This window comes from Prinia subflava, chromosome 1 (assembly GCF_021018805.1).
Source record: "Prinia subflava isolate CZ2003 ecotype Zambia chromosome 1, Cam_Psub_1.2, whole genome shotgun sequence".
NCBI classification, from domain to species: Eukaryota; Metazoa; Chordata; class Aves; order Passeriformes; family Cisticolidae; genus Prinia; species Prinia subflava.
The window spans coordinates 131,671,981-131,695,934 of record NC_086247.1 but is presented as its reverse complement, the minus strand read 5'-3'; the positions used below and the strand labels follow the sequence as shown (position 1 = coordinate 131,695,934).

The 23,954-nt window shown below is 39.6% G+C and overlaps 1 protein-coding gene across 3 annotated transcripts; it reads left to right on the top strand.

The window, feature by feature from the left end:
• Positions 1-1,488: 1,488 nt before the first annotated feature.
• STEAP2 (STEAP2 metalloreductase) lies at positions 1,489-22,590 on the top strand. Of its 3 annotated transcripts, XM_063412589.1 has the most exons (6): positions 1,489-1,616; positions 6,179-6,700; positions 8,365-8,892; positions 10,562-10,726; positions 16,443-16,590; positions 22,478-22,590. In XM_063412589.1, the coding sequence occupies exons 2-6, from the start codon at positions 6,209-6,211 to the stop codon at positions 22,486-22,488; spliced, it is 1,344 nt and encodes a 447-aa protein (XP_063268659.1). In that variant the 5' UTR covers positions 1,489-1,616; positions 6,179-6,208; the 3' UTR covers positions 22,489-22,590. The 3 variants fall into 3 exon arrangements, with proteins under 3 accessions (XP_063268659.1, XP_063268641.1, XP_063268651.1); XM_063412571.1 differs by lacking the exon at positions 22,478-22,590 and having other exon boundaries at positions 16,443-22,329; XM_063412581.1 differs by lacking the exon at positions 22,478-22,590 and having other exon boundaries at positions 1,532-1,616; positions 6,191-6,700; positions 16,443-22,329.
• The last annotated feature ends 1,364 nt before the right edge of the window (positions 22,591-23,954 follow it).

Genomic DNA, 23,954 nt, shown 5'->3' with positions numbered 1-23,954 from the left:
CAAAAAAATTCCAAAATATGGAATTTTCCATATCAAACAAGATAGAATTCAGATCTTGGGTCTCTGCTTTTATGTGGCTGAACCATGTGTTTCTCATTTTGAGTAACACTGAAATTAGAGCCCAACTCCCAACAACACAGAGTATACTGGGTACACAGCAAATATGGGGAGCGACCTCCCCACTAACCAAACCTGGGAAGCTGTTCTGGGCTGCAGGGACACCCAACACCCCCTCACAATTAATTTTTCATGAGAAAGGGTGGTGAAATGCAGGAATAGGTTGCCCAGAGAGGTGGCAGGTGCCCTATACTTGGAAACATTCCGTCAGGCTGGACAGAGCTCTGAACAGCCAGATCTACTGGAGGATGTTCATGCTCAATGCAAGAGTTGGACTCTGTGACCTTTAAGGGTCCCTTCCAACCCTACCATTGTGTGACATAGGACAGTACAATTCCACAGCCCTGGAGCTGGCACTGGCTGCAGCAGCACCCTTTTGCCAGGAGGATAAGGAAAGGCGGCTGATGACAGGTTCTGCTGAAGAATGGCTTGGGCCAGGGCAGCCAAGGTGGGGCAGGGCCTGGCAGGAGAGCTTTGCCCTCCAGGCCATGAGCTCATCTGGGGACAGGCCAGCTGCCCACAGCTGCTCCTGTGTCAGGAGCACCCCGGGTCCAGCTCCGCCCGTGCTGGGGGTGTTGCACAGGCCAGAGGGGCCGTGCTGGAGCACAGTGACAGCGGCCAAAGCTGAGGGCATCGCAGGTCCATCCACAACCCTCCTTCCCTGCACCGATCCCCTGTGCTGTCACAGATCACAGAAACACAGAACTGTTAAGGTTAGAAGGGACCTCTGGAGATCATCTAACCAACACCTGTCAAGGCAGGGTAACCTGGAGCAGGTTACACAGGAGAGCACCCAGGCGGGTTTTGAGTGTCTCCAGAGGCAGACTCCACAACCTTCCTGGGCAGCCAGTTCCAGTGCTCTACCACCCTCAAAGTGAAGTAGGTTTTCCCCATGTTGACGTGGAAATTTTTGAGTTGTGGTTTATGGCAGTTGCTCCTTGTCCTGTTGTTGGGCACCACTGAAAAGAACCTGGCACCATCCTCTTGACAGCTGTCTTTGGGATATTTATATGCATTGATGAGACTCCCTCTCAGTCTTCTCTTCTCTAGACTAAATGGGCCTAGCTCCCACAGTCTCTCCTCATAAGAGAGATGCTCCAGATCCCTCATCATCTTTGTTGTGTGCCTTGGCCTCTCTCCAGTAGTTTTTCTTGCTCTGATGAGCCCAGAATGGACTCAGCACTCCAGATGTGGCTGCACCAGGGCCGAGCAGAGGGGGAAAATCACCTGCTGGCCACACTCTTCCCGCTGCACCCCAGGATACCACCGGCCCTCCTGCCCACAAGGCGGTACTTGCCGCCCCATGCCCACGGAGGCTCCCCCGCCCTCCGGGGCCGCCCGCCGTGGCGGTGGCGGTGGCGGTGGCGGTGGCGGGGCGGCCGCAGGGGGCGGGTCGCGGCAGCGGCGGGAGAGGCGCCGCCTCCCCGCCCGCCCGGCACTGCGGGCCCGAGTGCGAGGAGGAGCGGCGGCGGCGCGGTGCTCCCGGCGGGCGGGCGGAGGTGAGCGGCGCCGGGGCCGGGGCGGGACGGGCCCCATCCCCGCGGGGCGCTGCTCGGCGCAGCCGCCGCTCGCGGGGCTCTCCCTGCTGCCTATCGCTGCGGCTGTGCCGCCGCTGCCCTCGTCTCCGGGCAGGCTCTGGCGGTGCCGGCGCCCCGCGGAGCGGTGCGGCCCGGCCTCGGGGGCGCTCCGGTACCTGGCGGGCCGGCGAGCCCCCGCCCCGCGGCGGGCGGGCCTGGCAGCGCTGCCCGGCGGGCGGTGGGGCCGCCGCTCCTGTCACGGGCGGTGCTGTCGTTGCAGCGGGAGATGCCGGCCCGGCCCGGGGCCTCACCGAGCTGCTCCGGGCTGGAGCTCCGCACGGCGCTGCCGCCCGCCAGCCCGCCCGGTAGCACCGGCCCGGCCTCCCGCCAGCCCCGCGCCCCGTCAGTGCCCGCCCGAGCGAGCCGGGGGTCACAGATACAGTGGCACGGCTTGCCTTGGCTCCGTTTTCTCCTCCCCAGTTATTTTTCCAGGGGCAGTTTTTCACGTGTTTGTCACCGTCTGGCTGACATAGCTATGTGATGTTCTCTTAGCTCTTTTAAGACCATATGTCAAATCTGTGTCATTTTTATTAATTTTTATAACCCTAAAATCAGTTCATAGAAGAAGGTTGGTTTATTTGAAATCTTTTCCTGAACAACCTGCCTTAGCTGCTGCTTATCATCTGCTTCCCATTTATTTACTAACTGATTGCACAACGACTTGATGAAAAATCTGTCCAGGTGCTGAAGTTAGGCTAAGAAGTCCTTGTTTTCCTTAGTCGTCCTCTCTTGTTTAAGCAATATGTGCTAGTCTGCCTCTCTTGTCGTCTCTCTAGTTCTGAAAATGACACTTTGGTCACCATCTCAAGCATCAAGGGCTGATTATTAAGTGTCTGCTGACTTGAAAATCTTTATCTTATCTTTATCCTTTACTCTTAACTTACCTTTTCCACTTTGACCTCACTGTCTGTCCCCCATAGAAGGATTTCTTTAAATACCTGTTCTCAGTTAACTTTTCTGCTGAGGGCTGAAATAAAGAAGACATTTAATTCATCCTACTTTGTATGAGTTATAGCTTGTTCCTTTTCCTCTGAAGTTTTAAACCTTGCCCACTGTCTTTTGACTTTTTATTGTATTTATGGAACTTGTTGCCATTTATCTTCTTCACTAGTTGCAAACTCACTTTTGCACCATCCTTGTTCTGATTTTGTCCCTACATGATGGCACTGCCTTTTTTAGTGCTCCTTAGCCGTGCACACTTTTTTTTTTTTTTAATTGTGTGATTTTTCAGGTCAGGAAAGCTCTCCTGTTGCAGTTAAAGCAGTCTTACACATTCTTGCCTCTGAATTGCACTTGTGCATTTAATATAGTCTTTTCAGTAACTGCTAGCTCTCTGCTCTTGTACATCTCTTAGATTACTTGTCTAAAAATCATGTCAGCCTGTTCCCTTGAGGCTTTTTTATGAGATCTGTTAGTTTGATTCTGTTACTCACACTGTTATTTTCCTTAGAACAGGCAGTGAGAAACTTTGTCCAGCAGGCCAAATTCAACTCACCAGAGCAGTTTGTCATATCCAAGTCCTGTGTGCCCACTCTCCCCAGGATCCTTTGGACTAAAACTGAAAGTAGGCTGCAGCATGGTTAAATGGTACTGGTAGCCCATTTCCCTTTCACCCAACTGGTTCCCTTTCAATCTCAAGGTTTTGCAGCACATTCTGGTTACATGATATGAACTGAAATGGGCCACTGTAATCACATGGTGAAAGCATACATGTTCTGTCATATCCAGTTACATGTTTTATCTTATTATATATTCTCATTATGTTCCTGGGTGCGAACCCATCCTGATACAGGAAATACTGGTAGTTTGGTCATGTGTTAAATACATTTCAGGTCACATGGTAAGGAAAAAGTCAATGCTTTTTTGAGTACATGCATAAAAATTTTTGTCCTCTGCCAGAAGGATTCACTATTAGAATGTTTTCTTTGAATACTAACTTTGTGGTCACTTTCACATATTGCTTTCTGTCTTTAATTTCTTAATCCAGTTTCAGTGAGTTTGTACCTTCTAGTCAAAACTGAAATGAAAAGTGCCCATTCTTCTAGTAGCATCCTCTAATTTCTGAAACACAAAGCTGCTTTTAATTGTGGGAGGTTGTTCACCACACATGCTGTATTTCTAGCCAATGACTGGTTAATGTCCCCCACTGATGATTAATTACCGTCGTATCAGCTCTTGGATGGTGGCTCAGGAAAAGATTCCGTGTGGTGTGTTGTTGATTGCTCCCAATACAGCAACCTTGTGGTTTCTTTTTGCTCCTTCTTAGCCTGCGTCTCCTCATTGCTTCCTTAATTTTCAGAATTTATTCCTGTTCTACGGTTATATTGGCTGGCCTGGCAGGACTTTGGTAGAAGTGTGGGGAGGAGTGCTGTAAGGTGGTTTCTGTGAGAAGCTGCAGGAATCTCGCCCTGTGTCTAATGGGGCCAGCGTCAGCTGGGTCTGGGATGGACCATGGCTGGCCAGCCCATCAGCAATGGTAGCAGCACCTCTCGAATAATGTAGGTAAGAAGGGGAAAAAAAGTAATTGCAGCTGCAGAAGAGAGGATGAGAACATGTGAGAGAAATAACTTACATAGACACCAAGGCCAGTGGAGAGGGCGAGGAGGAGGTGCCCTAAGCACTGGATTAGGCATTCCCCTGCAGGCTGTGGTGCAGGCCATGGTGAGGGAGCTGTCCCCTTGCAGCCCGTGAGGTTCATGGGAGAGCAGAGATCCACCTGCAGCCTGTGGAAGAGCCCCACAGCAGTGTAGGTGGGTGCCTGAGAGAAGGCTGTGACCCCGCGGGAAGCCCGCAGTGGAGCAGGTTCCAGGCGTGGACCTGTGGTGAGAGGAGCCCACATTGTGGCAGGTTTCCTGGCAGGGCTTGTGACCATGGGGACCCACACTGCAGCAGCCTGTTCCTGGAGGATTGCACTCTGTGTGGAAGGGAGCCTCACTGGAGGAGTTTGTAAACAACTGTAGCCTGTGGGGAGGACTCACACTGGAGAAGTTCCTGTGGGAGGAACCCCATGCTGGTGACAGGAGGACTTCTCTCCCTGAGGAGGAAGCAGCAGCAGCAATGGCATGTGATGAACTGACCATAATGTCCATTCCCTGTCTCCCTGTGCTGCATAGGGGGAGGAGGCAGAGAATGGGGAATAAAGACCAGGGAGAAGCTTACTAGGGTGAGGGGAAGGTGTTTCTTTAGGATTTGTTTTACTATCCTGCTGATTTTGATGGGTAATAAAGTCAGTTAATTTCCCCAAATAGAGTCTGGTTTGCCTCTGGTGGTAATTGGTGAGTGATCTCTCCCTCTCCTTATCTCAACTTTCGTCTCAGTCTTTCGTGGTATTTTCTCTCCTCAGCCCAACCTTTTTGGACACCTGGCCTCCAACCAGGGTCAACCCCTCCCAATGATGCAGAACCACCTAGGTCATAACTGTGGTTTCATGTGAAGATTTCCCTCCTGAGGGTTGTTCTGTTGGTTTTAATGTATTTGTTAGAGCTTTATTGCAGTTCTGTGACCAAGGATATAGCAATATTTATTTTATTTTTCTGAGAACCTTAGCGTCTGTTTTTCTTCAAAATATCCGTTACTGAATTTGAGTCCTAAAATTATCTTCCCTTTTATTATTGTGTGAAATCTGGCTCTTCCTGCCATTACCTTTTTATGGAAGGCTGTCCCATGTGTTTGTTTCCAGGACTTATCTTACTTGCCTGGATACAAAATTGTGTTAAGCATATTTGTGACTCATGGCCATGAATCCTTTACCCTTGCATCCACAGTTAATCCTTATACATCCATGACCAGACCAAGCAGTCTGACCTAGAAATGTCATCAGTGATCTCATGATTAGGTCTTGATGAATTTCTTAGTAGTTTTTGCCATTGGATCCACATGGGCAGCCCATTTTCCAGGCTGACAGGTGAGTATGTCAGACGGACGTTTGTCATGGTGTCATGACATTTGCAGCTGTGAGACTTTTGCATCTCCTCCCTCATGGCCAGGAGAGGATATCACAGTAATAACCTGCATAAACTTTTAAAGGAATTCAGCATCCTTGTACTCACTGATCTCATGCTGATCACAGGCCAGTGCTCTCTACATTCTATTTTCCAATTTTCTTTACATGTTTCTACTCATTAGTCTATTGGCCATTAGTTTCAGGAGTACAAAGTTATCTTGTGGTCCAGTATTCCAGGGCAGTGAAAGGTAAGAAATAGGAGAAAATGAAAAAATGGTTGTTTACTTAAGTAACTGTATTATTGATGTGCTTGAAGTACTTTATGTTTCTTGTTTTTCTTTCTATTGGTGACATATTGCAAGACAAAATTGATTAGCACATACTTGATTAAGGAGAGAATATAATATGAAACTTAGAACCAAAGATTTTGCTTCCAGAGGTGTTAATGGATTTTGAGGTCTCATAAAATCGTATGATGCTGATTTGTCCTTCTGTTGTTTTTTCTTTTTTTCTTCTCTTTGCTTTTTTTTTCCTGCAAAAGAAATCATTGTAGGTTTGGTGTCTTGGAAGTATGGAATCAATCTCTATGATGGGGAGTCCCAAGAACCTCAATGAAACTTTTCTACCAAATGTTGCCAATGGCATCAAGGACGTCAGTAAGGTCACAATAGGCATCATTGGAAGTGGAGACTTTGCTAAATCATTGACAATCAGACTTATCAGATGTGGGTACCACGTGGTCGTAGGGAGCAGAAACCCCAAACACGCTGCTGACTTCTTTCCCCATGTGGTTGATGTCACTCACCATGAAGATGCAGTAGCTAAAACAAACATCATTTTTGTAGCCATACACAGAGAACATTACATGTCTTTGTGGGATCTCAAACATTTACTTGCTGGTAAAATTCTGATTGATGTCAGCAATAATACAAGGGTAGACCAATACCCAGACTCCAATGCAGAGTATTTGGCGTCACTATTTCCCGATTCCCTAATTGTCAAAGGATTCAATGTCATTTCAGCTTGGTCACTGCAGTTAGGACCAAAGGATGCCAGCAGACAGGTAAATGTTTTTATTTGTATTAATTTAACTTATTTGTAAGATGAAAATTACAGGAACTGAATGTAACGGCCAGAACTCATGAAATTTACATTCTCTTACTTAACATGCCTGAAATGTTGGATGTTTAGCTTACATTTTAGTAGCCAATAAAAACTTCAGAGTTTAGTTCATCCCACTGTAAGACAAATAAAGTCAGTGGTCCAGTTTTCTCCCTGTGTTGCCTGTTTGGCTTTAAAGATTGCAGAGGAAATGTGGATACTATCTTAGAGTAAACAACTTACCTTTTGGTCACTACAGACAGAAGAGAAGAGTTGGGTGTTAATGTTTTCCATAGGAAAAACGTTTATGTGTTTTCTTATGCTTTATACAAGCGTAGAGACAGTCTTTCCCAGTTCATTTTAGTGGCAGCATTGGGGTGAACTATTGAAAGAAATACACAGAAATCTCAAGTCCCTATGCCAGAGCTCGAGAATCAGCTGTTCTAGAAATGCTTATGTTCAATGTAGCAGCAAACTGATTGAAAGAAATGATCTAGCTTTTAGAGTGCCCCAAAATCATAAATGTGAGGGAACAGAAGGAGGCACTTATGTTTCTAAGTGATCATTCATTTGATCCAGTGCTGCTTAGGAACATCATGTCCAAATCCTTCCCAGTTATGTTCTGCAAATCTATCCTGCATATGGAAAATGCACTTTTATGTTTTTCATGTTTTGCTGAAGTGATGTAAAGGATTTAAACCTGTGCAAGCATCCAGTCATTCACAGCTTTGTGAAATCTGAGAAACACAGAAGAAATAACTAATGTGACATGACTGCTGGAGACTAAATTGAGTTTTGTGGCACTTCAGGTAGAATTAAATGGAATGGAATAGATAGGGAATTAGCATAATTTAAAAAATAACTTCACCGTACTTCTTTTATCCCCTTTCAGAATAGCACTACACTAAAAGTAACTCAGTTCAGTCAAAACAGATCATATTTGCTTCAATGCAGATGATCAGCAAATAGTGTTGGGGAAACTATAGCCCATTGTAAATTTTAACAGAACCTTGAAGTACTTTATAACAGGACACTTCTTTCACTGCATAATAAATTGGCCTTTAGAACAAGTTCTTATTTGGCTGCTAGTTTTTGTTTTTTCTGTTAAATGCTCAGATCTGAAATCTGTGGAAATGTGGGTTGTGAAATAAGGCTGAAATTGTTACCCATGGAGAGACTACACAGTTTGCTGCTTTTCATTCTGTGTATGCTGTAGTTGTTTAAGGGTCATTGTTCAAGATTCCTGTATTTTTGAGAGATTTGGGATTTTCTGAAATGCTTTCAGCTATTGGCTTCAAGTAAATCCAGTCCTGTAGGCATTTCAGTATGACAGGTTTCAGTGTAGAGATGACCAAGACATGCCCCATTATTAAATCCAAGAACAAGCCAGTTTTGTTTTGATTACTCTGTTGATAAATCAATGTGCATATTGCACTTTGGCTAGATTTTTATGTGATTTTATTGTCACGTTGGTGATACAAGCTGGGATAAAGTATACCGTTTTAGCTGTTATGTTGTAGTTGTGATTTGGAAGCCCCTAAGGGTTTTGGTGGGTTTTGCTATTTTTTTGTTTACCTTTGACTCTCTTTCTCTGACTATGGATAACTCCTTTGACTTTCCCAACAGGTCTATATATGCAGTAACAATGTTCAGGCTCGCCATCAAGTTATGGAGCTTGCTCGTCAGCTCAGTTTCATTCCTATTGATCTGGGGGCATTGTCATCCTCAAGGGAGATTGAAAACCTGCCTCTGCGACTGTTCACCCTATGGAAGGGGCCTGTACTGATTGCCATTAGCCTGGCAACATTTTTCTTCATCTATTCCTTTGTCAGAGATGTCATCCATCCGTACATGAGAAATCAGCAGAGTGACTTTTACAAGATTCCCATTGAGATTGTGAACAAGACTCTGCCAGTTGTTGCTATCACTTTGCTTTCTCTGGTGTATTTATCAGGACTTATTGCAGCTGCTTATCAGCTTCACTACGGCACGAAGTATCGGCGATTTCCTGCTTGGCTGGACAGCTGGCTGCAGTGTCGAAAGCAGCTTGGACTGCTCAGCTTCTTCTTTGCAACAGTGCACGTGGTGTACAGCCTCTGCTTGCCTATGAGGAGATCAGAACGGTACCTATTCCTCAACTTGGCATATCAGCAGGTAAGACAGTCTTCAGTAAGTGAGCCAGAAACGCCTTGGCTGGGTGCATATGGCTCCTGAACACAGTAACTGGGTTTTTCTGAATCTGTCCTACTGCTTTCGGCACAAAACGTTGTGGGTTATCTTATGCATAGGTGGTGCCAAATAAGGAGTCTGAAATGAATATCTGTGCATTTTGCTCACCTTGTGGGTCAATCTGCAGTCAAGTTTGTGTGATAGGGAGAATCAAGGATGTGTCCTACTGAAATTCCTGTTAGCAATATACACAAGAAGAATGTAGGATAGACAGGATAAGAGCAACAGCAGGAAAATTCTGAGGTATGTTCCTTTCTATGTATACTTAACACGTGGAGGAAGTATGTATATCATAAGTTCATGTACAGATATGAAAAGTATAAAGGCAGATATTATAATCATACTTACAGATACTTCTATGTTCCAAAAAGAAAAAAAAAAAGAAGATGCTGATATTTTGTAATGTTTTGAACCAATCCTAAAAATACTTTATTCTTTACTTTATTCTTTTAAAATTCTGTGGACATCATCTATTGCAGGCAATAGAAACTGACTCATAGTTTCCAAGAGCAATTGATCTTGCATAATCCTGAAACATTCTCTGACAAATCTGTCATCCTCTGGAGGAGATTCTCTTCTAGAGGGTGAGACATCTTTTATTGTAACCTTTAAAGTGGGAGAAAAGCAGCATTGCCACAAAAACAGCATTGCCATTCACCATGTAAAATCTAGGAGGAATGTAGGAATGAGATGTGATAGAACAGAAAGGAAAACCAAATAAGAAAATAAAATCAAATCTAACAAATTAACAGAGAGTGTCACAAACTCTGAAAGGGCTAGCATCAAAAACTGAACTTAAGTGAAAGATAGGAAGGGCAAAACTATAATAGGCAACAAGAATCTGTAATTCACACTTAAAATTAGTAATACTAAAGGTTTCACTGGTACTTTTACTAAGAAATTATCTTAGTTTTAATGATACTGTAAAAATCACTTGCTAATATTTCCAGTGCACCTTTTTCAAGGCATGCCATACTGCGATAGTTAAACTGGAAGTGGAAAAAATAATAGAATATCTAAGTTTCTTAGTTGTTAAGGTCCTGAATTGTTTCTTTTTTCTGGTGAAGCTCTCCAGCAAGAACCATCTTGGAAAAATTGGATGTCAATACTGAAAGAGAGAACAAGCTTGGACTCAGCATAGAAAAGCTGAAGGAAATGATGCTAAACTATTTCTAAATGTAACAAACTAAAAATAAATTGTGGGTTTATCCAACTTAAGTTTGCAGAGTTTAAAAGAAAACTTAAGAATTTAAGTTTGCAGAGTCTGAAGAACACAGCTCCTTTTCTACAGTGTATAAAACTGTGCAGAATGATCTGATTTTTTAACAGTATTGTTGTAAATGATACATAATGTTACATTTTCTTTTAGCATCTCATCTAAATTTCCACGTTTAACATGTTTCTAACCTAGCAAGAGCCAATACCAGCAGTAAGGAAACAGTTGTTATTCTCCAAGGCATGAGGAAACCTCTGAAATATTTGACTCCATTTTATAGTTGTCCTGTGACTGTGAACTTTAAGTCAGCAAAATAACTTCTGTTGGTATTTTTAATATTCTTTAGAATAAAGTTCTTCCTTTCTGCTGTTTCATCAGGTTCATGCAAATGTTGAAAATTCTTGGAATGAGGAAGAAGTGTGGCGAATTGAAATGTACATCTCCTTTGGAATAATGAGTCTTGGATTGCTTTCTTTGCTGGCAGTAACTTCCATCCCTTCAGTAAACAGTGCCTTAAACTGGAGGGAGTTCAGTTTTATTCAGGTGTGTTACTTTTTTAATAAGGGAGTTTTGGTGTTAACAAGAATTCCTTGATCATGATCAAGGTCATAAATAAAAATCTCATTGCAATGTGACAAGGGCCTTTTCTTCCCTCTGTCTCTGGTAATTCAATAAAAGCAACAATTACTTAGCAAATATGTTGCCATGAAGGCACATTAAGCATATCATGAGTGTTAGAATGGGACTTTTCATTTTACATTTGATCTTAAATAACCAACATAGCTAAGACCAAATGATCACTAATCTTTTCCATTTCTGTTCTTAGAATTTCTTGCTAAATTCAAATTCGATAAATTTGGACGAACCTGCTAAATGCATTGATACTGATGAGATGCTTGTATAGGTAGATGCACAGCAATTAAACTTGAAGACTTCATTTGCCCTGCAGGATTTTTATTGCACAGCCCTCTGACAGCCATGGTGCCATTGAAAAAGTTTTACTTCCCATCCACTGTGGGACTTGACACAGCTCTCCAACTGAATTATTCCCATTAGCTGAAAATACCCACTAGTAAAATATAAAGCTTCACTTATATAAATCAGAGGATTTTCAAGGCCCTGGCACACCATCTGCTGCCTTCCTTCCTCAGGTAAATACCTAGAACATGCAAATATAACCAGCATAAAATACTGAGAAATACAGGCTTTAATGAACAACTCAATTGCTCCTATACATAATTGCAGTAGTTTTAGGTAGCAGTCAGGTATAACAAATTTTGCTAGGATTCAGTCAGGTGAAAATTCTTAAGTGTGCACAGTTTTGGGGTTTGTTATATTTTGTTTTCTGACTTTGGCTTTAGTACTGTAGTCTTAGCTCAGTCGTTTCTCATTAACATTTTTTTTCAGCTTGGCCTAATAATACTGCCTAATTCTGAGTCCTGTTCACTTCAGAACCTGGGCACTAACTTTAAAGTTCAGGGCTTGGGTTGTTCTTCATAATTTAGACATTTTAAAGAGAGTAGTGGGGAACACTTCAATGGCTGTAGCTGTTTGAGGTCTGTCTGTAATGTCTTCCCTTCCCTTATGATTTCCATTACTGGAAAACTGCAGGTAGACCTACAAAAAACTTCTCTGAAAAGTTTTTCAAAGTGGAGTTACCATGACAGAACTGTTTATTCACAGTCATGGCTTTGAGCCTTCAGAGAGATTAAATACTCAAGTGCATTGTTACAAACATCTCTGCCCTCTGGAGTTCTCTGTATGGGGACAATAGTTGGGTGTTGGGTAATATAAAACATTGGTGCAAAAGGGAAAAACATGTATTCACTTGTCAGTGACATGATGCCTTTATCTAGTAATAACTTCCAGCCACACACACAGCATTTTTGTCTTATTTTTCCTTACTCATTTTTCCAAATTTCAGGCTTGTGTGACTGTGTCAAAACCCACACAATAATCACAGCGTTGTATCTACAACTACATATTTACTGTAGTTATTTCCATTGTAAATTAAGTCAAAATATTTCCAAATTTAAATAACTATGAACTTTAATGACCCATCTGTCAGTATTTTGAGGAATTTGGGAATAAGTTGTTTGCTCTGGATGTATGTTACAGTTCATACTGCATTATGTGCAGAAGATAACTGGTATTGGTAATGAGCTATGACCATTTGCAATTCTTAATCACAAAAGTATCAAGCTACTAAAATTTTCTTAATGAGTATTTACTGTCATTAATTCTCAGGAAGTAAGTTATTCTTCATTTCTTGTCAAATCCTACTAGGAAAATCTGAGTTTATTAAAAGGTACAGTATAGACTAGCCTTGTTCCAGTAGAACAAGCCCTAAGCAGCATCTCCCCAACCTACAGCAGTTGAAAAAGTCTTCAAACACAGTTTTCCTAATACTCTAAAGAAACACCAGTTGTTAGTATTTTTGCACAGAAGTCTTTGCTGTCTTTGATATCCCAAATTATTTTGGAGATGCCTCCATCTTACCTAGCTTGGTCTCAAACATAGGTGTCAGCAGCCCCAAAAATTCCAGCCTGCTTCATCAAGGGAAAAGGACTTTAAGAGGATACGCCATACAGGCTCTGCTCCTTCACTCACAGTATGCATATGCACAAAGTGAGATACGAGAAGGTTTAATAGTGCAAACGAAAATCACTGTGTCAGTCCTAGAAGGAGCAAAGAGACCAGCAGAGAACAGGAATTGCTCCAGTACAGAGCTGACCACTGTACAAAACAAAGGTCTGATTACTTCATCATGATTTGGAGAGAAACACTCATAACCTCCAGACAGAGGAAGCACAGAATGAGACAGTGATGAAGAGTTTTCTCAGTAGGAGAGCCTAGATGACTGAAACTTAATGTGAAACTTTGCAGTCAATGTAACCCAGAGCTGAAGTTTACTGAGTAAAGCAGCAGGGAAGAAAGCTGGGGCTGATAAACTAATGCATCAGTTTTCTTAAATGCCACTTCAGTATTCTTCTTTTTCTCATCTAAATATATTTGGATAAGGAGGCAGGGAAGACATGGGCAAGAAAGACATGGGCAAAAGAATTCATATTTTGTCAGAGCAGGCAGAATAAACAGCTTAAACCAACACTGTAAACAGAAAAATAAGCCACTGTAAACAGGAAAAAAAGACATTTATTGAAACCAGTCCTTGAGTGTTCACATAAAACACAAGGAAATGGAGAACATTGTCTGCAAGCTATGCTGCACTGGGTCCTTCAGTCTAGTGAGGAAAGTTAAACGGCAAATATATAATATAAGCATAAATGACTGCTGCTTTTGTTTTCCAGTTTAAGACTTCAAGTCCAAACCCCATCATTTAAAGTGGCAATGGACAGAGCAGACAGGTTTGAAAGCTGAGCTTCATGGTTTTTAGCAAAAAACAACACAAATCTGTCATTTGAGTGGTAGGAAGCTGACTATTTTGTAGATATTCCTTTTCTCTGCTAGCACAATCCTAAAGCTTTTTGGAGGCAGTGTGAGTAAAATATTTCTCATGCATACACTTTGAGGAAAGGCTGCCCTGCCTTGGTTCTCTCACAAGAACAGGACACTTTTTCCCAAGAGTAAAAAAGACTGAGGCATGAGTATTTAGCAAGTTTATGAGTAAGATTCCAGTCAGAAGTTTCTACAAACAGGTTTTATAGGTTAAGCAATAGCCTGTTACAAAGAGAATCTGAAGTGTATCTTGCATAAACGTAGAATTTAGAAAATATCTTTTGTATATATAAGTTGCTTGGAACTACTGAACCATTGTGAATGTAGAAATTCCTGGAGCAGATTGGCCCCACGGCACATTTTTGTCTCTAAACACATACATCTTTGTGGTAACATTTTAGGGATTTTTCTCTTTCATCTTTCCCGCTCCTCTAACTTTTGTTGGTTCCTTTCTCAAACAATACCAGTTTGTCCAGTTTATCAGTAGCCTTCGCTGGGAATCCCCCTATTGGCTAAGAGCTGACTTTGATCAGGAAGTAAAAGAAACAAAACAGGGAGGACCTAGAGAAAAGCTAAAAGATTTAGGAGTCCATAGGAAATGTGCTAATCTATTACTCAGCTTCCAGGAAACACAGTATTATGGAAGATAAGGAAGCAAAGCAGCCAAAGATATTCTTCCACTTTTCCCAGCAGCCATCCTAAAGCCCAGGCAGAGGGTTGCCAAGAATTACAACTGATATTGCTGCTCACTGCACTGTTCAATGTGAATGTCCCAGTGAAGAAGCAGTATTGTTTCTTGCTGTGTTCAGAAGTCCTCTGCACTTAAAGGGATTATCATCTGGAGCCTGGTAATGGTAATTAAGGGCCCAGTTTAAGAACGCAGCATTAGGAGCTGCCAGAAGCAATAGCAATACCTTTGTTAGTTCTTTAGATGTGTGGTTAAAACTGTGCAGTACACACTAGCACATGCTCTACCAACACTTCAGAGAAGCATATTGCAACTTTTCACAGGGCACAAAAAAAGAACCTAATAAAAGTGCATCATATGTTTTTCTTGTCCTTTTGCTGTTAGTTTAAAATATACTGATGTACTTCTTAGTTTCCATTTTGACCATTAGATAGAAAGACATGTATAGATGTTTCAAAACTATAGCTAGCAAATTGAATTAAAATAAGCACTGAAATAAAAATAATTGGAAATGACTGTATAATATTTCCCTTCTGTTTCTTTTTGCAAAAATTGTTACATTTCTCATCAGTAATCCTGATGAAGAAATGAGGGATATGATTCATTTGTGCCCTTCTCCCTGCTGGCAGTGATATAACAATGAATGCAGGACAGTCATACCAACAAAAATCTGCAATAACATATTAAAACATCAGGTTTGATTGTATTGTTTGCTGTACAAATTTCTTACCAGAAGTTCTGTTCATATGCCCTTTTCATATCCTCAGTGTTTCTCTAAATGTTCTGTTTACTGTGGGATATTTTGGGAGCAAATTGGGTTTTTAAGAAAAGGTATGCAGCATATCTAAAGGTTTAAAAAATGGCCATGAAACCATTGACAAAAAAAAAAATACATAAATATTGGAAAGTCAAAAAACAGGCTACCAATCCCAAGAAATTAACAGAAATATTTTCCTTTTATACCATTATACCTGTGAATCCTTGCAAATAGTATTAGTTCAGACATTCTCCTTGCCTTAGAAATGCTTAATCTTGAAGTAGGAGGAATTAATTCTTTCACTACCTATTATAGACCCTTAGGCTGCATTTTTCTTTGCTTGTCTGTTTGCTGGAATTAGACCATCCCTTGGTAGCCAGTTACCTTTCTTAATGCTCATTCTCTGTTTCAATTACTTTCTACAAATATTTCCCAGCCAAGACAGTCATTACATCAGTTTTGGCCAGAAAGAGTTTTTCTTCATTTAAACACCACCTGAAGTCAAAGCAGAGCAGTTCTTTTATGATGGTTTGGGAAAGTTAAGTTTGTTGGATTGTCAAATCTGTGAAGCATTATAGCTGCAGGGTCCTTAAAAAGGCAGATTCACAGAACTGGTGAGTGATCCCTATGATCACCACCTCCAGTGGCAAGCCCTAGATTTGTGTGGTGAGAGGTCCTTCCTCTGCAGGCTGCTGTGGGAAGCCTCTCTTTCACCTTTTATCCAGCACTGCCTGTTTATGGCAAACTGCACCACGTTGTGCTATTATGCCCAAGCTCTGCAGTTCAGATACTCGTTTTAACCACTCCACAACACTGATGGAGAATGTAGGGGATGGTTCATGCTAACATCAGACAAGTGGATGTAGGCCTTTGTGAGGCAGAAGTAAGCTGTGCATCTCAGAGTGATAAAAATATGCAAGTTTAGGCCCAAATCTCTTCCAAGAGAATCGCATTGTTCCATAATAAGGAATCTTGGAAGTGATCTATCCTCATAGTTAGGAACTTAATTTCCAATCACAATGGATGTTGTTCTAGTAACTACACTGGAATTGTTCCTTATTGGCATATATATCTTGAAGTTGACTTCCATTAACATAGAATTTGGGCAGACATCATTTCAGCTTTGACTAAGGTCTGTAGATGTTAGCAGAGATACTCTGTAAATCAGTGCTCAGTTCAGTCTGTAAATTTCAGAATGTGAACTTAAAACCACATATTGCTAACCTAATGTAGTTAAGAGATTTTTAACTTGATGTCTGATAGAAATGTTAAAATAATGCAAACAATGTATTAAAGCTGTCAGGTGAAGGACCAAGTGCTATTATTTCTTTTTTTCCTTGTTTTCTCTTTCTTCACAGTCTACACTTGGATACATTGCTCTGCTTATAAGTACTTTCCATGTACTGATTTATGGATGGAAGAGAGCTTTTGAAGAAGAGTATTACAGATTCTATACACCACCAAATTTTGTTCTTGCCCTTGTTCTGCCTTCTATTGTAATTCTAGGTAAGATCGTGTTACTTTTGCCATGTGTAAGTAGGAAACTGAGGAGAATTCGAAGAGGATGGGAGAAAAGCCATGTTATAGAAGAAGTGAGTGGGTCTGTTCCACATCTCTCCCCAGAAAGTATAACTGTAATGTGATGATACTTGTTAACACTGTTGTACATGTTTGGGTTTTTTTTGTCATAAACTTGCATTTTTAGGAGTTAGCCAAGTAGGAGTCTTTGTAAAGTCTCTTTCTTGACATATAGTACAAGCTCTCAACCAAACTATAAGAAGTTTATAACTAAAAATTACTACTTCTGATAACTAAGAAAATATTTTTGTTTTGGATTACAGAGGGCAGATGATTATGAAATAAAAAAAATTAATGTTCCTTTGCACAGTTATATCACAATAGTATTTTATTAGAACCAGGCTTTACAGATATTTTTTGACTTAGAGCTTATGTGTTCAAAGTGCTGTTTATTAATATGACATTTTCTGGGCAGTGTTTCTTCTATCAAAACCACATTTCTGGGTTAATGAGTTCAGAATATAAAATAATTTATTTAAGAAATAACTAGAGATTGAAACTAATTATTTGTAATGATCACAGACTCACAGAATGGTTTGAGTTGGAAGGGACCTTAAAGATCAGTAAGTCCCAATGCCCCTGTCATGGGCCTTGCCAACTTTCACTAGATCAGGTTGCTTCAAGCCCCATCCAACCTGGCCTTGAGCACTTCCAGGGATGGGGCATCCACAGCTTCTCTGGGTAACCTGTTCCAGAGCCTTACCACTCTCACAGTAAAGAATTTCCTCCTAATACCCAGTCTAAACCTACTCTCATTCAATTTGCAGCCATTCCCCCTTGTTCTGTCACTGCGTGCCATTGCCCTCGGCAGCTCTCTTGTAGGCTGCTCCCTTCAGGTGCTGGAAAACTGAAATTCGGTCACCCCCAAGCCATCCCTTCCAGGCTGCACAAACCAAATTTTCTCTGCCTTTCCTCACAGGAGAGGTTCCCCAGCCCTCTGATCATCTTGGGGGCCCTGCTCTGAACTCACTCCAACAGGTCCAAGTCCTCCCTGTGCTGGTGCCCCAGAGCTGGTGCCGTGTTCCAGGTGGGCTCTCTCTCACCAGGGCAGAGCAGAGGGACAGAACCTCCCTGCCCTGCTGCCCTCGCTGCTTTTGGTGCAGCCCAGGACACGTTTGTCTCTCTGGGCTGTGAGTGCCATGGCTGGGTCATGTCCAGCCTCTCCCCCAGCAGCACCCCCAGGTCCTTCTGGGCAGGGCTGCTCCACATCCATTCACCCCCAGCCTGTAGGGACACTGGGGGTTACCCCAGCCCAGGAGCAGCACCTTGGACTTGGTCAAGCATCTTGCACATGTACAGTATATTTATTTGTGTGTGGTTTTACACCATTCCGTGATTTGAATATGCAAACCCAGTTTCAATTATGGTGTGATTGTATATATTGTAAGTAAAGGGCATTGTACTGTTGTTTTTTTTCCAAAGTATTATGCAGGATTTTAGACCTTTGGCATCTCTTTATTTCCATACATCATATAATGAATATTCAAAACCGTGCTATACATTTATAGAAAGATATGTGTGTAAACTAGTTTTTGACTTTTCAATTATTTTGAAATATGAGAAAATATTTTAAAACAAAAAGAAAAGCTGAGAATTCAGCAACAATAAAGATCCATTTTCACTATGAAACTTCCAATATGTTGGAAGCATCACAATACTCATATTCTGTATGTGTCTACACTGGAGTTTCAGTTATTATACATGAATTTCCCAGAATATGTCTTAAATTCTTAGTATCTTTTTGTGCAAATCCAATCTTCTATTTTTATATAAAGGTCTAACTTTTACAACAAGTGTCTCTGAAATATGCCTGAAGTTTTGAGAAACCAAATTACTATTCTTATACTTAAAAATCTCTAAACCTTGACATTTTCATTTCCTGTTGGATTCTAAAGAATGTTCACAATTACTTACTACTGCTCTATCAGTAGTTATTACTCTTCTTTAACGAAACAACCAAAATCAACTCGCACCTTCAGGCTGCTACTGCTTAATTAGCAAAACTTCAATTTCAGTGAATCAGATTGTGCATTTGGTCCTAATTTTCTTGTATTAAATTATATTTTTCTTATCTATATTTGCACTGTTTAAAATCTCTGATTTTCTTAGCTGAACCTTCTCTTATTATTTAATACTTTATAAGAATTTGTCCTATCATGCATCAGAAATATACAGATTTAAGCTTGACTTTATCCTTAACTGGTCCTGTAAATCTCATTATCTCTGCTTTTAATGAAATGAACAGCTTCACAGCAAAAAAAGATTTTAGAATCAAACTCTGCCCTCAGTTATGCCAGCCTAAGCCTAAAGAATTTGTTTTAGTTGTTCTTAATTTAATAATTTCAAATTCAAAATATCTACAACAATTTTATTTTTATTCTAGTTTTCAAATTCCCCAAACATACACATCAAGCTTGTGTATATATTCTGGGTTTGTTACAAAATGAGAGACAGTTGAACTTCCTTTCATCTTAAGCATGTTCAAATCTAGACATGAAAAATAAAATACTTGCATGATGTTTTTTCGGAATTAAAGCATTTTTATATGTCTTTAGACATATCTTGTATTGAATCAGAGGCAAATGGATTCTTCTTGAAAATAAGAGGTTTGTGAATACATTTTTTGAAAAAAACAACTCTTATGTGTGTCAACAAATATTTGATACTTTCTTTTAGTTCACAAATTTTCAGTTTCAAGTAGTTGGAAAGCTCAGATTTATCCTCCTTTTTAAGCCTGGGTGATGGAGTCAATTGGAAGGAAAATAATTATTTTTATTTCACCATTTTTTGAAAAATAAATTTTAACAGCTATAATTGGTCAGGCTAAGGTCTTCGAGACTTGTCTCCAGTAGCTGACAAGTGTCAGATGCTTCCAAAAAGAGAGCAGGTGTCCAGTGATTTTTTTCCCTAATATAACTTCTCAGCCTCTTGTAAATCAACAATTTTGGATTTATTTGAGACATGTGCTGCCTCTGGATTACTGTATTAAATAGCTACGTTCTCCAAAAATTTATCAAACATTTTAGCAATTTGAAACTTTCCTATTTTTTAACAGAAAAATAAGAAAAAAAAGTTCAATAAATCTATCAAATAATTAAAACTGTTTGCATTCTTTCTTTTTTCCAAAACCAAATAAGTTTGTTCCAGGGTATTTATTTTATTGTTCCTCCTCCAATAGGCAGCTATTTCAGTGATACTGGTGGTGATACACAAGTACAATACTTTTTTATAAAACATTCTAGACATTAAGTGAAAACTCAGTTGTTCCTGGAGACAGACAGGAGTCTAAACTACTACAAATGAGATTTTCACATAAAAATGAAGAACAAATAACAATTACAATTTCTAACTTAACTGTCTGTTACTGCATTCCAAAAGGTGTACATTTCTTAAAAGGCTTGCAGAATTGAATGTCCTGGACTGTTTCCTATTTCATTATTGCAGAGTGAAACCACACAAGGTTGAAGCATTGTGCTTCATTCCTTTAAATAAAATTAACTTTAAAAATCTTAGAACACATTAAAATTCTTGGAGAATTTTAATGGGATAAATACCATACTACATTATATGCCAGTCCTGCTCATGAAACCTAATTAAAATGGGCTGGTATAACTGAGAGTAAAATATAATACCTCTGAACAGATTTAGGCAGAAAGTACTAATGTCAACAATCTGACTACATTTGAAAATGAAATGTGCTGTTATTATTTTACAGTAATTTTACATTTCTGTAGAACATGTAATTAACATTCATGTTCCCTACAGTTATTTAACTATTTTGATGCAATAGTGATAATGTTGCAGAATTATGATACTGTACTAACTGAAAATTACTGTCAAATTCCATAGATACTGTACTGTAATGCATCCACTGACACTATGTACAGAAATGTATTGGCCCTCTTTCCTATGCAAAAAGTTACTTCATCATTACATTTCTTCAACAATGATTATACTGCTGAATTTTAAACTGCCAAAGATGTCTGGAGAGAATAATGATGAGTCATTCCTATTTTCAAACTGTGTGTTGAAAATTAAAAATGTGGTTTAATTTTATATGTTACTTGAAAGGTTGAAATATCAAAGTATTAATAAATAGACAATATTTTTAGATCAACTATGTGAAGGCATTTTGTGAAATATTTATGCTATAAAAATGACATATGGTTTCCTGTTAGGCCATGTATTTCCTTCTAACTGGAATAGCATGTTGACTTGTGATTTAATACTTTGTAGTGTTCTTTAAGGACCAATTCACTCTAACAAGACACTGTTAAGCCTGAAGGTAAACAACCTCATACATTTAGCAAACTTTATATCCAGCATATGTTTAGTCCCACAAGGGATCTTTTATTCATGTGACCAAACACACTGATTTCTATAGAACTCACCTATTCTATTTCTATAGACTTCTCACTGGAAAAATACTGAAGGGTAATTGTTTAGTTTAGATTGCTTAAATATAAACAACTAAATTCATTTAGACAGTTACTTAGGAGAAAAAATACATATTTTGAGGAATAGCCTGCTATAAAATTATTTTTGTGTAGCTTTATATAAATTGCTTAATTGCCTAATGAAAATAAGTAATGAAATATTCCTAATTTCTCTTAATTATTGTATAGTTTAAAAAATAGTGCTTAATATGTGATACAGAATTGTACACGTATTATAAAATGGAGACTTCTATGTATTTAGCAACAGGTTATTTGTTTTCTATGGATATTAAGGTATTCTTTGTTAACATTGTCTAAAACAGAGTTCTATTACAGGTTCCATGTGTCTTTAATTTTATCCTACAATTCTATTAACTATGGCAACTATGTACAAGTTAATTATGTGCACATGTTCTTGAATTATTTAGAGGTTTTGAGTTATTTAGAGATTGTTTTGTAATTGTTTTGCAAATTCTTTAGCTTGTGGTAATGGTTACTGTGAATTGGTGCCACATTTAATTTTTTGTTCCAACATTGTGAATTATATGATGTGCCAACAGTAAGAAAGTACATTCATATTTTTATTGGGCATTAATTGGCTATAAAATAGTGTATTTCTGTGTGTGTCTATATGGTATTAGCTGCCCAAGTAGCAGTAAAGGAAATAATTAATATAAGGCAGTGAGTTCCCAAGTGGCAGTAAATTTCACAGGTATGAATATAGTTAGGAAACAGCTTTCCTCTGAAAGTTAGATACATCAGGTGCATAAAAATTAGATAGACTGACTTTTCCAGTGTAATATTTTCACATATTCAGAGGTAATGGCATAGATCCTTGCAGACAGGGCATCTCCTAATACACAAGGTTTTTATTTCTTGGCTATTCATCCTGTAGTATTTTCTATCAATATAATGAGTAATGTTGCAGTACTGATATTGTATCACCATATGATACTGCTTGAGTTAATGAGATTACAGCCTTTAAAGTAAGTGACACATTTAACTGACTTGAACAATGATCTCTGTCATTATATATTATTTCTCATGCCTTTTTGGCAATGTCTTAACTGAGCATATGTCTCCCGTGTGTAATATTCTCTTTGTGGTTGTGTTTGTCACTGTTTATGCTGTCTCTCTGAACAGGGCTATTATAAATTATTAGTAATGCTCTTATCTATTTTTCCATAGACCGTGTTTTACACAAAAATCAATAAAAAATAAGTTTAAGGTATCTTGCTTTTTCTTCTGTGCTTATGCAGAATAAATTTTAGTTTGTGTTTATTTCTAATACATGGGTGCTCTGATCAACATTTTCTCTGAGATAGAACTTGAATGTGAGTTCATAAAAATATTCTAAGGGCAATTTATTTCTTTTTCAGTGTCTGGATAACAGCTTTTTCACACAGACACACTGGATAGCTATATCCCTTATCCCACCCTCAGATATTCTCCATGCTTTCAGAACACAAGAGTGAACACTACAGTACTATCAGCATTTATTCAGTCCACTTTTCATTCAACAAAAAGTCTGGCCATGATGAGATTGCTAGGCACCGGTATGTTTGCCAAGTGTCCTGTTGTGTGTATGAAATAGAATTACTCTTCAAATGAAACAAACAGGTGAAGCACTTTGCAGTTCTTCATTTGAAAATACGTATTTTCCTAAGAGGCTTATGCCAGCCTAAGGGGAAAACAATACATTAACTGTCCATCAGCAGCATAAACTGTTCTGAGTTCAGAAAAGTAAAGATGCATGTGTTAGTGGAGCTGGCAGCATTTGCATTGCTTTCTCATTAGTTTACGTAGCCTTCCCAGACTCCCAAATGGAATATAAGTATTTTTAAAATTCAGAACATAGAATATTGGCTTGTGCCATGCCTAACCTAACAGTAACATTTTGGACTTAGAAGTCTTTCAGTTCTTGGCTTTTAGCTTTCTTAATCTCCCCATTTCTGTCTATCTCAGTGCTCGTTCTAGTGAATATTGATATTATGCCAGCAGCTGGGGCCCCAAACTTACACCTTTTTCCAGCCTTACCTTGTACTGTACAAGACTTTAAGTTCTGTGTCCTGTGGTTCACTGTGTTTCCTTACAATAATAAAGATCAGTGTGAAAGTTCCCCTCAATTCCATACCACCCCATGACCTCAACACTGTATTTTAATAGTACAGGCAGGTAAATCCAGATGTTGGAAGCTCTGTGGATTTGACAGGTTTAAGGGTGAGTCTACTGCCAGCCACTTCAAAGATCTTTTCCTTTTATTCTGTGAATATCATACACAGAAGGTCTGTCAGGAAAAAAAAAAAGGAGAATGAAAAGAAATTCAAGGAATCAACAGACTTTAAAGGAATCTTAGAAACACTCTGATTTCTATACTTTAAAGACCTCAGTGTCGTATTTGATAAAGAGTGCAGGTGGCTTTGGACAGAGTCTACACGTTCAATGCAGCCAAGGAAAGGACATCACTTGACTAGAGCTGAAGACCCCCATTGCAGCATGTGCATATATTCAGGTATATACTGAATAACAGTCCTTTAAAAGCTTGCAACCTAATTTGTAAAGCAGTGAATACTGAGTGCTAGAGGAAATAATTCACTCAGCAAAGTCAACAGGAGATTAATGGCAGACCTAGATATGGAACCTTGATCTTACAATACGCAGCTGTGTCCTACACAGAGTCCTGTGGTTTTATGATATTTAAGTTTTACAAGAATAGAGTTTGTTGAACCATCTTCATACCAAAACAGTTTATCCTCAGTCAAGACAGAACTGCTCTTTAAATCAAGCCTACTATTCAAACATATTTCTTAGCATTTGTAAGACTTAAAATTCAATACTCTCACAAGTATGACCTTG

Coding starts and splice junctions, on each gene's coding strand:
- STEAP2 (XM_063412571.1), top strand. CDS start 6,209: ATGGAATCAATCTCTATGATGGGGAGTCCCAAGAACCTCAATGAAACT. Junction 6,701..8,364: donor CAAAGGATGCCAGCAGACAG/GTAAATGTTTTT, acceptor CTTTCCCAACAG/GTCTATATATGCAGTAACAA. Junction 10,727..16,442: donor GGGAGTTCAGTTTTATTCAG/GTGTGTTACTTT, acceptor CTTTCTTCACAG/TCTACACTTGGATACATTGC.